This window comes from Xiphophorus hellerii, chromosome 4 (genome assembly GCF_003331165.1).
Source record: "Xiphophorus hellerii strain 12219 chromosome 4, Xiphophorus_hellerii-4.1, whole genome shotgun sequence".
NCBI classification, from domain to species: domain Eukaryota; kingdom Metazoa; phylum Chordata; class Actinopteri; order Cyprinodontiformes; family Poeciliidae; genus Xiphophorus; species Xiphophorus hellerii.
In genome coordinates, this window is record NC_045675.1 from 14,025,199 (window position 1) to 14,041,297 (window position 16,099).

At 38.4% G+C, this 16,099-nt stretch overlaps 1 protein-coding gene across 1 annotated transcript in view; it reads left to right on the plus strand.

Moving 5' to 3' along the window:
- The window catches only part of elp4 (elongator acetyltransferase complex subunit 4), a 58,750-nt gene that overhangs the window by 18,743 nt on the left and 23,908 nt on the right, over nucleotides 1-16,099 (plus strand). The window contains exons 8-9 of the mRNA XM_032560197.1: nucleotides 1,989-2,097; nucleotides 4,351-4,457. Coding sequence (XP_032416088.1) covers nucleotides 1,989-2,097; nucleotides 4,351-4,457 — 216 coding nt within the window. The remainder of the gene's footprint in view (nucleotides 1-1,988; nucleotides 2,098-4,350; nucleotides 4,458-16,099) is intronic.

Below are 16,099 nucleotides of genomic sequence, written 5' to 3' on the forward strand. Positions count from 1 at the left end.
TCTTAAGTCCAAATTATTTAAGAATCCATACTTACAAATAATTACAGAGGACAGAATATTTGTGTTTAAGACACACAGATATGCTTTTTTAAATTCAATAATTACAATCCTTAAAGTTTATGTTGTGCACAACAAGAAATAGTTGAATAGGATTAAACAAGGAATGTCAATCCACAGCTGTCTTCAGATCTTTCCAGAGGTCTATTTAATTATCAGATCTATACTGCAGGACTTCCCAATAAACATTTTCTGTGTTGGGAAGACAACTTTTCTCGGCGTCGCTCTATATTTCTCTGTTCCCATTTTTTCTGTGTCCTAATCGCTTTCCCTGTTTGCTTGATAAACACATTTCTCCATTTGACAATGTTGAATCTTTTGATATTATATATTCTGTCACCGGGTGCAAGACATCTTAATAGTTTGACATCTCTGCTATTGAAATAAAGGCAAGATGGTTAGGAACGTAATTGCTTTGGGGTTTTAAAAAAAAGTCAATATTCATCTTAATAATTTTTTTAATCTTATTGAAAAAAAAAACAATACAAAATAAAACCAGCAATAGCTAAAACTTGGTGGTGTGTCAAAATATGCATACATTTTGACTTGGTTTTACACTGACATGTTTATTTTAGCTTATAAAAATGTTCCACAGAGTTTTATTAGACTCTTGGCTCTAGACAAATATTTATGGGCGATTCCCTAGAAATAGATATTCATTCACATCTTTCTCTTTCCTGCACTTTCCACAACTTTTTTTTTCATTTTTTACTTTTTCTAATTATGTTACTTGATGGTAGTTATACATCATGTGAAATACATTTTTTTTTTATAGCATAACTTGTATATAAGTTTATTCAGCAATTATAAATAGTGATGAAGAGCCATATAAATCATTGTTGGAACTATTTGTTGTATTTGAATAAGGTTTAAAAATTGATCTGCAATTGAGATGACTTGACCGCCTTTATAAAAACCAAGAGCTGTTGACTTCCCTCCCTTCTTAGTGACCTCATTCTGCCCTGTTGCGACTGTACTGAGCTGCTCCCAGTGAACACTTTCATTACTCTGACTTTAAAATATTTAAAATCAGGTTAAGTTGCTCCCTTTTAATTACTTATATTGGGTTTCCAGGGAAAGAATAGACAGTATTTTATCTGCCATTGTTGGTTGCTCTGTATCTTTTAAATTTTAGAACAATTGGTTTCACCCAGACTGTTAAGATCCCAACCACTACTGCACATAAAGCCAACTAAGGTACTTTTATTTGTGCAGCCGTGGCACCGACTGGTAGGATATGCATACTTTAAAAGTAGGACAAAAACGAAAAGGAGGAAGAAAGAGCGGGGAAAAAGACATGAAGGCATGAAAACTGCATTAGGCGGTGGCAGCCAACACAGAGAGAAGGATGTGAATGATTCAGGAGGGAAAGGGATTAATAATGCAGGACTCCCCCTCTCCCTGTGTCCCAATGTCCCTCTCTTTCTCTCCTCCCTTCCCTTTCTCCATCTAACCTTCTGGATATTTTTTTCCCCGCATTCCCTTTACCATCTTCTGTCTTCACCTCTTATCTGTCACTAACCTAACCAGTAGGGGGAGCTCTCCTCATCAAACCTGCCTAACTATTTTCTTTCTATCCTGTCCTGCTTTTCACAGGTTTTGGTTTATGCAGCAGCCATTACCTTGTTTCTCAAGCATATTTTATGAATTGAAAGAGTGACAAATTGTTGCTTGTTTGAATTACAACCCATTTTGTACATGTGGATAGATGACTGATATAAGGTGCCTGCCCTCAGATCAACTGTGTGACTCCAATCAACACTTTTACCCTCTCCAGCTCATTGCACTGAGATAAGTCATGGTCAGAGAGGACCTGGTCACAGGCAGAAAATGACGACCTAATTTAATTGCAACTCGGTGACATCCCGTCAGGAGGCTTTTAATTACCTACTTGGGTTGTTCTTCACTCTGGATCCCTCTCCATCCTACAGGACAGAGCTCTAATGGGCAACATAACCCGGCTGTGTGACAATGCCATCGCCCTGGAATCATTCAAAGGCTCTGAGAGAGAGACCAACCCTCTCTACAAAGACTACCACGGTACAAACACACACACACACTCGCTTATCTTTCAGTCTCTTTTCTATCGGATACACACACATGTACAGAGGCAGTGCATTAAAGCCAGAGTTAGGCTGTGGATGGAGGCAGGGCAGCCCCCTTGCAGGCCAGGCTGTCAGTGTGCGTTAGCGTGCTGCTGCTCAATCAGACGTGCTCCTCAGTAGACAGGCCGGGGGGGATTCAGCTGCCACGCCGTACCCCCTCTCTCTCTCTCGCACCCTCACCTCCCTCCATTCCTGCCTCACCGCCTCCCTCTTTCCCCCCTCCACCTCCAGCAGAGGCTCTCTCCCTCTCGCCTCGCCCATTCTCCATCCCTGGTCCCATACCCCTGAGGCTCTGGAGCAGCACAGACCAACACTGGGGAATCGATATTCTCACCATCACTCTCTCTTCCTCTCTGCCTGCATCTCTCCATCCCTCGCTCAATGTCTCCGTGGCCAGCATGCTCTGCTAATAAATGGAGGGCAAAGCTTTCAGTGGAGAGACAGGACACCGGTAAGGAGACGTGTGGAGAGAAAGAAACCAAGGCAGGGGAGGGGAGTGCAGAGCAGAGTTTGTTTCTGCTCTCCCGGTCCTCACCATCACTTTTTTTTTCAGCACAGTTTTATCATTTCTCTCCTTCTCCTCCTCGCTTTTCTCTTTTCTATCACTCTCCACACATAAAGGTCAGTATAAGTGAGGCCGGTATTTTTAGCAGTTCCTCCCAAACTCTCCCACTCACTCTTTTGCTTTTCCTTGCACTTGGCCACCATCCCTCAACCCTTTAGATTGTGACACATAAAAACATTCAGTTTTAGATTTTGCATCCTCCTTCAGAACATTTCCTAGATCCTTCACAGCAATTTTTAAATGCATTGTGCGGCGGTAAACAAGTTCTAGAAATCTAGAACTTATGTGACTTTTGCACTGCATCACTTTCTTAACTGCCTTTGAATTGCGAAAGTGTCCATTGGAGTTGATATTGTTTGAAATCCCTTTAAAATCCCATACTTTTCCTACTTAACTAATTCAGGTGCGGGCTTCTGAAACACATTTATGTGTATGATTGTTTTGATGTGCGTTGATGAGTGCCAACGCATCTGGTGCGACTAGGAGAGTGCGTGTAGCTGTTGCGTGCATGTGTGTGTATGCGTATTTGCGGCAGCAGTTCAGGGCTGCTCAAAGCATGCTGGGAAGCCTGTCACTGCAAATCAGGCAGAGGGAAATCACCCAAGTGCACAGAGGAGAGAACCCACCATCCCCCACTTTCTCTGTCTGCCTTCCTTTCTCCATTACTCCCTCGATCTTTTGCTTTTCTGTGTCACGCTTGTTTGTACCACCCCACTTCTACAGTGCTGTACAGTTTTATGGAAATGTCACTGTCCTGGAATGCAATAAAAAGGGGAGTTCAAAGTATAAAAAATCCCACACCTCTTCCTCATGTTATTACATGAGCCTATCTTTAAATTACTACAGTAATCGTTGGAGAAAATACCAACTGTTCAGTTTTAAAGAAACAAGGGGAGAAAAGCAATGGGAACAATTAGATGTGAATGACTTATTTCAAAAGTAAATTTTCTTGTTCATCACAATCACGTGTGAGCAAGTTCTGTTAATTTCATGTTTCTACAATGCTTTGTGCATTTGTGTAAAAGTCCTCGTTTTGTTTATGGAATTGCCAATCCACTTTATACAACATTAAAATAAAACCAAAAAAAAAAAAAAACTCTTTTAGTTTCACTTAATGTTCACTGAAAATCATCATCAATGTTCCTCTAAAAGACCAATTTTGTTACATGTTAATTTAAAGTGAATTTTGGATATTCAGTGTATTTGTGTAAAACAAGTTCAGATTTTAATAATCAAAGTGGAGCAAAATTGTTTATTGCAGCTTTGTTATTTTACACATATGCCAGGAGCAACTTCTTTAAACTTTGTTTGTTATTTATTTGTATTAGCCTGTTTCACAAAGTTGAGTTCACATCTAATGTAGTGGAAAGGGCTCAATCTGCAGCATGGTCGCTGCTTAATTTTCAGTGATTTAGATAAATGATGGCAAACTTTTTTTGTTTGTTTTTATCAGGAATACATAGTAAAAACAATTTAGGCATTGGTTTACTTTACACTTTCTAACAGGTGTACAACAATGAAACACAAATAAATGTAATTTTTGTTGAGGAGTGTGTTTTTGATTATTTATTAATTTCTATTGACTTTTTGTCACATTTAATCTGGTTCTCCTGTCCTTCATAGGCCTGCTGTATGTGCGCCAGGTACCTCACCTGAACTGTCTGGCGAGGCAACTCCCTGACCACAAGGATCTGGCCTTTAAGCTCAAGAGAAAACAGTTTACTATTGAGGTATGTTTTCCGCTTTAATCTTTGGCTCTCTTATTTATTTTATTAATAATATCTATCAGGTGACATTTGTTCGTTCTTTATAACTTAGCTTTAACCTGACTGTATTTTCGAAGTATCCATACCTCTTGAAGATTTTCGTAGCCTGGCATGTTAAAGCTACAAACTTCAGTGGATTATATTGGGATTTCAACAAAAAGTAAAGCAGAATAGTCAAGTGGAAGGAAGAAATATATGTGTATCTTGTCATTTTACCACCAAAAATCTGGAAATCTTACCATCCATATCTTTTCAGGCACCTTCACTTAATATTTTTGTAGATGCACCTTTTGTTAAAATTGCAGCTGAAACTCTTGGGGTTAGGGTCTGTTGTTTGGCCCACTGACTTTTCAAAACAGGTCAAGCTCAGTCTAGATGAAACGTCTTGCCACAAAATATTAATTTGATTTAGGTCTGGATTTTGACTAAACCATTCTAACACATGATTATCCCCAAAGCTTTCCAAGGAAAATGTTGGTTTCCTGATACACATGCATTTGCATGAAAGCCTGAAAGTTCAGTTTTGATTTGATGTCACCAGAACTCCCAAACGATTCCAGCATCCCCTGCACATCCTGTGGCAAACTTTAAGATGTGAAGCTCTGCAGCTCCTCCCGACCGACCATTGCCACTGGATGAAATTTAGGGTTATTGGAGTAAAGGTGACTTTTCATCAGATAATTTTCCAATTTTTATTTAAAAAAATAAATAAAATAAATTTTCGTCCTGTTGACCATTATGAACTTAAGTTTCTGGCAGTAATGTGTTAAAACCTGAAAATTCCCAGAAGATAAGATTTTTTTTTTTTAATGCACTTTATGTGCAAATGTATTGTTTTTTATCAATATTTTTTATGGTGGCATTTGTTTTCCTGTATTGAAACGGTAAGTAAAGAGATGCTTCACCCATGAGCAAAACTCCACCAAGCTCTGTTTACTGTTCTTTGCTATTGGGTGACTGAAGGAAGGTGAAACTATTGATTATGCACACTTGCTGGCACAGTTTCGTCAGTGTAAAGTCAAGAGGCAACAGAGTGAGAAAAATATCTATTTCCATAAATATGACAGTTGAAATACAGATAGAAGTTCTGGTAAGTGGTATGTCTCACATTTTGATGCATGTAATTCTTATCAAGTCTGCAGGTGCCCTTATATATTCTTCCGTGTTGCTACTTTTCAAATGTTTAGTCACTTGGACTGTGAAGTGGCACAACAAAAAACCAGCTGTGAGGGAAGTAAGTAATGTAATGTTAGTGTGGCTTCACCTTAAACTGTGCACTGTAAGCATTTACCAGTGGAAATCCAGTTTCATTGCCAGACACAGAGGAGTGACATATGGAAACAAAAAAGTCAGTAAACATCATCCTTCTTATAAGCTTAGCATTTTCCATATTTTTTGAAAAGTTATTTTTAAAATTCAAATATGTTTTTTTACTTATGAAAGATGTGCACTTCGGATGCCTATTTTTTACTCACCTTTTCAGCATACATTTAGATTTTTGATTTCTCATCCATATTCACACTATTCTTCTCTCCAAAAGATACAAATCTGACTCTCAACTGCTACTCTGGAGACAAATTAGGAGGCTCTGCACTTAGCTCAGGCTCATGATCGGTCCTCATTACATTATCATTACCTTATCACACCCTCTGCTCCTCGGCTCTTTAGTGAGTCCTATTGTCTCAGCCAGGATTTGAAGGGGAGGAGCGGAATGCCATCCCTACCCCCAAATTTCCACGGTCACTGTCTTCTCATTTTGTGCCACCTTTGATGATATTTCTAATCCTTTCTTCCATCTTAATTAACCCTCTCTCTTCATTTCATTGAATCCCCTAATGTGCTTTTATTGCACAGATTATGAGGTCTGTAAAAGTCAATGATTTTGTTTATTTCTTTATTTTTAGACCAGAGCTAATCTTTCAAGACAAATGTCAAGATCAGTGCAATCTTGGATCTTCTCTTCACCAAATGTTGCAATTTTTAGTAGCTTTGTGTATTTTTGATGAGACAGAGTTATTGAGGGGTATGCTTGAAAGAAACAAGGAACAACATTCTCGGAGTAGGCAGAAATCTGCATGTTGCATGAAAATCTTTGCTGAATGCTTTGTGAATTCCTATTATTACACAGCGGAATTTTTAAGGAACAATTCATTGACTGTCCTCGGTGCAATGAATAATCCAAAATATAAAATCAGTATAATAACGTTTTAATATACATGAATGGTGGAATTTTAAATGGCTGGATAAATTTAAATATTGTTAGCTTTAAGGACATTATGGAGACAGCGTTTAGAAAGCCAATTACCAGTATATACAGTACAGACCAAAAGTTTGGACACACCTTCTCATTGAATTCAATGAGAAAGTGTGTCCAAACTTTTGGTCTGTACTGAATACGGAGCAAAAGTTTGGACACACAGTTGTGTCCAAACTTTTGGTCTGTACTGTATGTTTAAGCAATATTTTATCCAATACTGAACGATTGGACTTTCCTTTCCATTCCCTTTCTCAACATTTCTCAAGACAAATTATTCAAGGCTCAGAGTTGGATTATTAAGATTGGTAATGATAATAAAGTTTTTGAGTTTTCCTTTTTCTATCAGGAAGTAGAATTACATTGATATTGAAATATGATATTTATATTGTAACAAGTATGGTAAGTCTAATGTAAAGATCATATTCTTACCAATGAATCAATCAGTTGGTTCATTAATCTTTAAACATAAAGCCCCCTTGATAACACAAAGTCATATACATAAGATTGAAAAAGTAGGAAAACAAAAATAAATGAAAAATCTATGGGGAAAATAAGGCTACACATGGAAAATAAAAATACATTTTCAGCTAACAAAAGTGATATTGGTTTAAGACTAAAAAATGTGATTGTGTTATTGATTATCAGTAGCCACAAAAATCTTACAAAGCACGAGTCTTGAAAATATGTTAAAACTACGATCACAAAAAGAAGAGTAAATGAATAAAATGCTGTTTGAGGGCCTTAGCATTAGAGCTTTATGGCAGCATGCCTAATTGTTCATAACGTACAATATATTTCACGTGTATTGGATTTTTTTATATTTCTGTGATATTGATTTCTCAAGTCAATACTGGAGCCTGTAAACTCCAATATCCACCAGCACTTAAACTTCAATTCATATTGTTTCCATCCGCTTGTACAGATGTAGTAATTTTTACCTAGAGTGTCTAAATCCCGACTACCGTTTAAATGGTAATATCTGGATATGATGTCATACATCTCAGCATTGAGACCATTACTAACAAAAATATTTGCTCATTCTTTAAGGATATGTTTATTGACTAAGTGAGAATCATATTCTGGCTCTGCTTTGACAAAGAAAATTAGTTCCACCAACATGAGACGACAACCCAAAAATAGTTGCCATTGTTGACTCTGCACGCTGCACTTAATCAAACCTGTCAATCATAATCCCTGGCTATGACACATTCTTACCTGTCTGGGAATTTCCCACAGAGTATTGTATCCGTAGTCACGCATCAAATTAGCCATAACATAGGTTTATCATTGTGATTCCCTATCATGTTCTTCCGTGTTGGTTGTTGTTATTGATTTGTGCATCAACTGGGAAATAAACATTAAAAAGGTTACAGAGACATATGTGACTGCTAGATCACAGGCTGGACTGCCGTTGGGTTAACAGCCGTATTGCTGGTCATCTGACTGTGGACAGCTGATTGACATATGAGATGACAGTTGAATTTGTTTGACAAGTCACTGCAGTGGTCATCATCTCATTTACTCAGGCTATAAGACTCGTTTCCCCTGAAGCCGCAAGAAACAGCATTCCCTCCATTTGTGCTTCATGTCCTGCTGAGATGGATGTAGGTTCAACTTTTAGTAGATATTTCCTGTTTTAATATCAGCAAATCAGAGAGCTCTCAACATTTGTTCTGTGAGGAATAATATGTGGGTGGTGGTGGTGCTGAATGACAGCTGATTGACAATAACAGCTTCTCACCAGCTGGTTCAGGCAGCTGCATGCCATCCCAGCTACGTGTGGATTTGTGCTAGTAACTAATATCTTAACTGCTGCTTGACTCATCCTTCGATTGTCAAGCACTTCAGGAATGAAGAGACAGAACATAGTTTTATTTAAATCAAATAAATCCTATCTATTTTTTTAAAAAGTTATTAGGACTTGCTCCAATCCCACACTTGGCTCATGAATGCTTTACTTTCTTGGTGTTGAGGTTGCCCCAGCAACACTTGACTTACTGAGAGTTCAAGCTACGGTTGATGAGCAGTTATTAGCCATGGCGCCTGAGGCCAGAATTAACCCATGGCCCTGTCTGAGCAGGTAGGGGAGTGTTAGGTGTTTGGACAGGATTAACACACACTCATTCATATATGCAAACATTTCTTGCTCCCACACATTGATGTATTGACATTGATGCGACAACACATCCAAATTGCTTACGTGAAAACAATTCTGTGTAACTCGCTCTGTGCGTGAGAGTTGTTCTAGTCACTCATTTTGCGCCGCCCAAGCTCTTGTCATACATTTCACAAAGCAAGATGCTTGAGGATGAAGCTCTGAAGAATGCAGATGGTACGCAATTACATTCTCCTTACCTTTGCTTGACCCTTTAAACTGACAGGCAATGTGCCTTTGGGGTACCGGGGTGCCAGAAGCAGGTCAAAAGGCCAACTACAGTGTAAGAAAGGGATTTGTGTCAAATTAGTCCTCTAATAGAGAACCTATTTGGAGGTGTTTTTAGTTGCACATGTAGGACATGTCACTGAAACTGTATGCTGCAAATAGGAATTGTTCAACTCCCTGTAGATATAAGCTGGTCCCAGTGTCAAGGTATACCAAGTTTTTAATTTTTATGGTTTCAAAACTTTTACAATTCATTCATGTCCTTTTATTGAGATGCTGATGAAAGTGCTAGAGACCTGCACACAATATTCAGCTGGCTGAAAGAAGTCCCATACTCTTGACTTTTGCCAACAACAATGACAAAATTTCCAGCTGCAGACCAAACCAAAAGTCTGACAAATTATCCAGCCAATATTTGCTTGTTTTATTCCCAGTCTTACTGAACCGGAGAGCTCCTCCACTGTCAGACTGCTGCACCAAGTGCACAAAGGAGAATTATCATTAGTCCTTCTGGTATTATCACATCCCTGTTATTTGCACAGTTTTATTTTCACTTGTGGTAAATTGTCTGTTGTTATTGTTTTGCACAATTTGTACATTTTAAAAAATTTCCCTGCTCAGATGCATATTTCTGGAATCCCCTAAAGCTATTTTTGTTACTGAATGGCATTTTTTTTCTTATGAAACAAATTTGCCTATACTTAACAGTGTGTTATTTTTGCTGCTTTCATATCTTTATATCTGAAAGAATCACTTGCTTTGACTTGCCTGTCACTTCGCTGCTGAACACCAAAATTTCCCCGCTGACGAACATTAAAGGTTATTTCTATTCTTCTATTCTATTCTAAAACCTGCATGAGCAAGGTTTCCCCCAGAAAACTTGCTAAGCCCGGTGGTTGGGTGCTAGTACAGTCATTCATCCAGTGGCCGTCATGTTTTTGAGTTAAAATATGTTTCAATTTTACAGGAAATTTTAAATATCACTTGATAACTATGTGTTATTGAAATATTGGAAAATTAATACCTGAACACCAACTATAAAGTCTTAAAAAATGCAAACATTTAAAAAAAAAGCTTCAATAAATAAGTAATGTTCAGCCTGGTGGGGGCACAAGTAAAGCCTGGTGGCCTGCCAGGCTTATAATATACTGGAGGAAATCCTGCATAAGACAAAAATAAGGTATGGACTTGAGCCTTGAGATTTTCATGTAAGATAATCTTAACTTTAAATACAGTACAATAAATACTTATATCACAATCTTAAATTTTAACCCAATATCAGCTGAGAAACTAACATACTTAGTATACTTAGTCATTTGTATTTCGATACATAACATGCACGAGCAATAACGTTAAATAAACACCCAGTGTAGTCATATAGTAGACAATAAATTAAATTCTTCTTTCACAGATTATTCTCCCTATTTTGGCATTCTACCTTAAATAAAACTACACAATTATAACAAGATGATATTAGCTGGTTAATTTGTGTGGTTGTTGGTTTGATTAGTCGGCCTACAGTTGGATGTTTAATAAACATGCTTCTCTCAGCTTGGAAACTGTACTGTCTCATAAAAAAGTGCTACCTTAATATAAATGATATTCAGATGTGTCATCTGAAGTGATGTCTGGCTCTCCCTTAGTGTTTAGCTGACTAACAGTGTGCAGCAACAAATGGGGTAGGGGCAACCATACTGATACTGATGACAAGTCCATACCCTAATGGTGTACCAATGCTTGCTATACGAAAGTTTATTTGAAACTACAACAAACATTATCTTCAGTCATGTGCAAAACATGCATGCAGCAAAATGTGTCATCTGAATCTTGCTCTAGTAGTCGAACTTTATATTAAACTGGTTTCTAATTGTGTAATGCTTACTCTGAAGATTATCTGGAATGATTGTGAAGAAATGTAAACATTTGATCCAATGTCAAGGCCATATGTGCAGAGTTAGGTATTGAAGTTTTAATATACTCTTAAATTTGAGGATTTGGTACATTAAGCAGAATTTTTGAAACAGAACAATGGCTGAGCGTTTCAGTGCAGTGTCTTTGGTCTGGGTGATCACCTATAAATGGTTCTTAAACAGGCTCATTCTAATGTGTGTGGAAGTGTGATTTTAAAGAAAATGCACCTGTAATCAAGAACATGTTGGTGTTTCAGATCCCACAACCAGATTTTCACTCCTGCAAACATCTCAAGTTGTTCCTCTCACTTCTACATGACTCTAATAGTTGAGTAGTTTTGTACCAAGGTGAGTAAAGGTGAAACAAATATGAAACACAAATACAGATGGAGATGCTGAGGAGAAGAGGACTCAAGAGAAAGAGGAAACTAACTGAAAGAGTCCGAAGGAGGTGTATAGAGTAGTTTAATGTTTCTTGGCATGTCCTCAAAACGTCTTTAAGACAACGCCTGTGTCTGCCCCCTGTTGAAGCCTGTGGGTGCCAAGGGAAGGGTGTTAATGGACCTATGTGAGGAACAGAGCGAGAGGCTTGGAGAGGAGGGAGGGGGAGGAATAAGCGGAGAGGAGCAGTTAAGTGATTCTCAGGTCAGGTCTAATTAAAATGAGGGCTTCTCCTCAGAGGCACCAAACCGTCTTATTGAGAGAGAAATGAAAAGGGGAGGAAGGAGGAGTTGTAAAATGCAGAACGAGTCAGACAGGGACCAACTCCTAAGGGCTTGTTTTTTTGCATTTGTTTTAATGTTTGTTTGCTTTACATGCCTGTTTCTCTCTCTTTCTCTCTGCATCCAATAATGTTTGGCACAGAAGATCAGGGAGAGGCCAATGCTGAAAAGAACTCATTTGAAGAAAGTTGCTGACTATATGAATTCATTTAGAGATAATGGCAACTATTTTCTGGGAAATGAAATACATTTAAGATTATGCCTTCGTTTGACTGTCCTGAATCGAGGAAGTCATTTAGCCTTTTACGAAACCTAACTTTGATTTATACTTTGCCAAGAAAGTCACAATCAGTTGGGAATGGACCTTTTGGCATAATATTCTAATTAAATAATTCATGCTTCCTCCCTTGGTGCACATCAACCTCGGTTGCAGTTGGTGTTCAGGTGTGCATATGGTTTGTGTGTGCATGGCAAAAGAGAAAGAGAGAGAGAGCTCTGTTCAGGCCAGTCCATTGCACGCTATCAAACTCTTCAGCTAAACAATTCTCTACATATATCAGGTTTGCATCCATTATTGAACATGCATTTTATCTACTCTGGAAATGTGCATGTGTATTTTTTAAGACGAGCGTGCATGCTTTGGTGCTGACTCCTGAACATGTTGGAGGATGTTTGCATCTGCTGGGGTACTTGCAAGATCCTTAAGTGATTCAGGTCAAAAGCAGAAATGCATGTTTTAAATTCTTCTTAATCTTCCAAAAGCAGATACAGTCTAAGATATTCAGAACAGAAGATGCAACTGTAACCCTCCATAATGGCACAAGTCACTAATTTAAGCTCAATGTTGGCTGGTTCAAGCTAATGTTCACCAAATAATGACGTCAGTTTTTAAAAATCGATGTAAACTTTGACCACAGTTTTAAGAATGTCCATTTACTTACTAATATTCTGGATGGAAAAGCAGTTGTGGTTTTGTTTGTGGTAGTTGAGTCAAAGTTGGGCAAAAGAATATTTGTGGCAACCAAATGCACTTCCGTCCGCGCTATATGAACAAAACGCCCAAACGTTTGTTTCAAGCAGACAGTCCTAAAGCTAAACAAAACAGGGCATATTTGCTCCTCCTGCCAGACTGTGTAAGAGCGTGGTTTGCCTGAACTCACCCTGAAAGTGAAACTGTTTCATCAGTGAGCAGTGAACCCTTAACACAGTCCATGCACCACTCAGCTCCCATCAGACTAGACTGGCCACATTGGACTCAGACCTGATTAAAGTAGCCCCAGTTGTCTTCAGCTCCCATTAGGGAAAAGAAAAGAGGCTATAACGTGCAAGCCATCCTACATCTGTGGGGTCTTGTGGCACTAAAGGGTACGTGTAATTCTGCTCAGATAAGGCGTCTATTAGCATATTGATAGTGACTGGAGAACCATAGGTCCCCTGGTACTTATAAATTGTGCCTCAGATGTATTTCTCTTGATATTTGCTAGATTTTTGTAAAAGTTGTGTATAATTTTGCCTTAGGTTTATGCAGTCTCTGTTCATGTGTTACAAACTGTGAGTGACACTGTAAACCTTGGGCAGAACTTCTTTTGCTTAGAGGTTGAAATATACAATTGAAAACAGATATTTACATACACAGTATACATAGACAGAACCACTTTAAGCATGTCTTGTTTTTTATGCAGTCAGGAATACCAGAAGACTCAACTTGTAAGAGAAAGTCATTTGACTTTTGACTCTACTTTTTGTAGAGTCAAAAGTTTACATGCACTAAGATAACTGTGCCTTTAAACAATTTGCAAAAACCTGGGTGATGATTCACACATGTGGATGTTACAGCACACATTAAACACTGTAGTCACTGTGTGACATCATGGGAAATCAGAGATTCATGGATGTCCACTACCTGGCTTCTTCATCCTTGGGTACAATTTCCAGATTCCTGAATGTTTTATATTCATATTTTTAAATGTGAATATAATATACTCCAATAAATTTAGGGAGGCCATGATTTTAGTGCATTAAAAAACTATTAGCAGAGCTAAAAGATGTGCACCTACACACTATGTAAGCTATGTTAGGAGGAATGGGCAAAGATTCCAGCAAGCGATTGTGAAAAACCCTGTGAAATATTGTCTTAGAAAATCACCACAATTATAAATTTTAAAGAACAATTTGTGTAAATATGTTTTGTTGTGTTTGACATTTTATTGATTCTTCAAAATTTTAAATGTTCAACTCTTATCTACAATAAATGTCAACGGTGTAACAGTTTTGTCATTGCTGTTGATAAACAACAAAAGTAAAAATTGCCATCCTAGGCACAAACAGCTCCGTGGTCAGAGCGGTTCAAAGGTGGAATGTTGATCCCGAACAGGAGCATCCAACTCGGGAAGGCTATCTGCATGGTTCCTAAAAATAACTTTCCCACACTCTCTCTGCTCAGTGTCCTAAGGGGGGGTCAGGAAGAGGAGTATGTGTTTGTATTTTTTGTCTTGTTTTTCATTGTTCCAATATGTTGTATTATTGTTGTGAATATAAATTTTCATTCCAGCTGCAAAGATTTAGTTAATTTACCTGAGGTTTAGATTCCCATTGCAAAAGTAATCTTTAGATAATTGCTTCTTTTATTGAGGGAAAATTATTTTTTTTTTTTCTCAGATTCTCATTGTGACATTCAGCCCTCTCTTGCATACTCAGTGATTTGATCGCGTTACCTCAGCTGCTTGTTCAAAGACTCAACAACGTTGCTCCATCTTTCATCTGTATGCTTCATAAAGAGCAGTGTTCCTGAATAAAGTCACTGCAGCCTGTCATTGACTGGACTCTCTAAAACGTGAGAATCGTAAAAGCAGAAAGATGGCTCCTCATTCATCTGTCTGTAAATATTAACATTTGAACATCAACATCTTCAAGTAGGGTTCCTTCACAAGTATTGATTTAGGTATTTTCCAGTTTTGGATAAGTATTGCATAAAAATCCAAGGCGCAGTGTTATTATTTTTTATTTCCATACTTTATTCCCTGCTCCTTTTTATATTTATTGGATGTGGGGGTCTTTTTTTATCATCTATCCATCTTTTGCAAAAACTTTTCATTCCTCCTTTCTCTCAGCAAGGAATGCAGATTGTCTCTTTCATTCCTCTCACAACATAGAGACACTTGTTCCATGTAATTAGTTAAGCTATTGAAACCTGACATCAGTCTACATGGCTGCATTTAAGGATTCACCCAACTGTTAACACACAGTTGTTTAAAGCGGAGTTGGCCATTGAAGGAAGTTAGCCGGCAACTGAATGATTTGGTGGTCATGAATTTTACAGGGGTAGGGGGGCATGTGTCCCTTCCCTTCACAGTTCACAGGTGGCTATTGAAAGGCCCGGCCAGATGATGATGGAGGATAGCGAGGACACATATAGAGCTCTGAATAGGCTTTAATTACACACAGTTGATGAGCCAAAGGGCCATTCAAAGGCCAAGCTTGCACTTCAAAAAGAAAGTTAGAGGGCAAGGTGATGCAAAGTTTGCGACCCCATCTCTGAGTCAAGGAGCATGTCTGACTCATCGGTTTGTGTTTATGCGGCAAAGATGGAACGGGTTTTATAATGCGTGTCTGCACTGTCCATACGGAAATGTGTGAAGGTAGAGGGTAGTGGCCATGGGGGTGACCAGGGTGGGAGAATTCTTCACTGTGTAGCTTAACCAAACTTTGCTTTTGTCCCTAACAATGATGAGTGATGATGAGTGACAGGGGTGTTAGCGGTGGGATCTGCTGAACAGAATGTGCCTAAGCAGTGCTCACCCAGACTTACACAAAAGCCAGCAAAAGGTCAAATCTGAGGCAGGCTTCTTATCCACCAGCAAACTCTATTTCACTCTGAAACATGTCACATAATATACTACAATATTTTGTTTGTCTTTGGGGTAAGGGTATCATGATGGTATATATTTTTTTATTAATAATTTATTGTCTAAAAACACCTCTACCTGTACCCTGAAAACTCTCTTTGCCATTTTTTTCCCCCCAATTTAGAACCTTAATAACAGCAGCTGTGTTTTTTGCAAATGAGATCTGGATCTCAGTGGGGTTTCACCTGGTTAAATAAAAAAGCTGCCTTAAATATTGATTTGTCTGAATTGCTTTTGAATTGCTGCTTAAATATCAGTTTTCTGGCTAATACTGAATCGAGGAGAGCATGTGCCGTTCTCCCTTTGTTGCCCAAACCCATACATAATGCTCACACACCCAAAGTTAAGGCACAACACCCTCCTTCTACCCCTTCACACATATGTCCCACTGCTAACCAGGGACTAGGGGTTGCATTCAAGTGTTTCCCA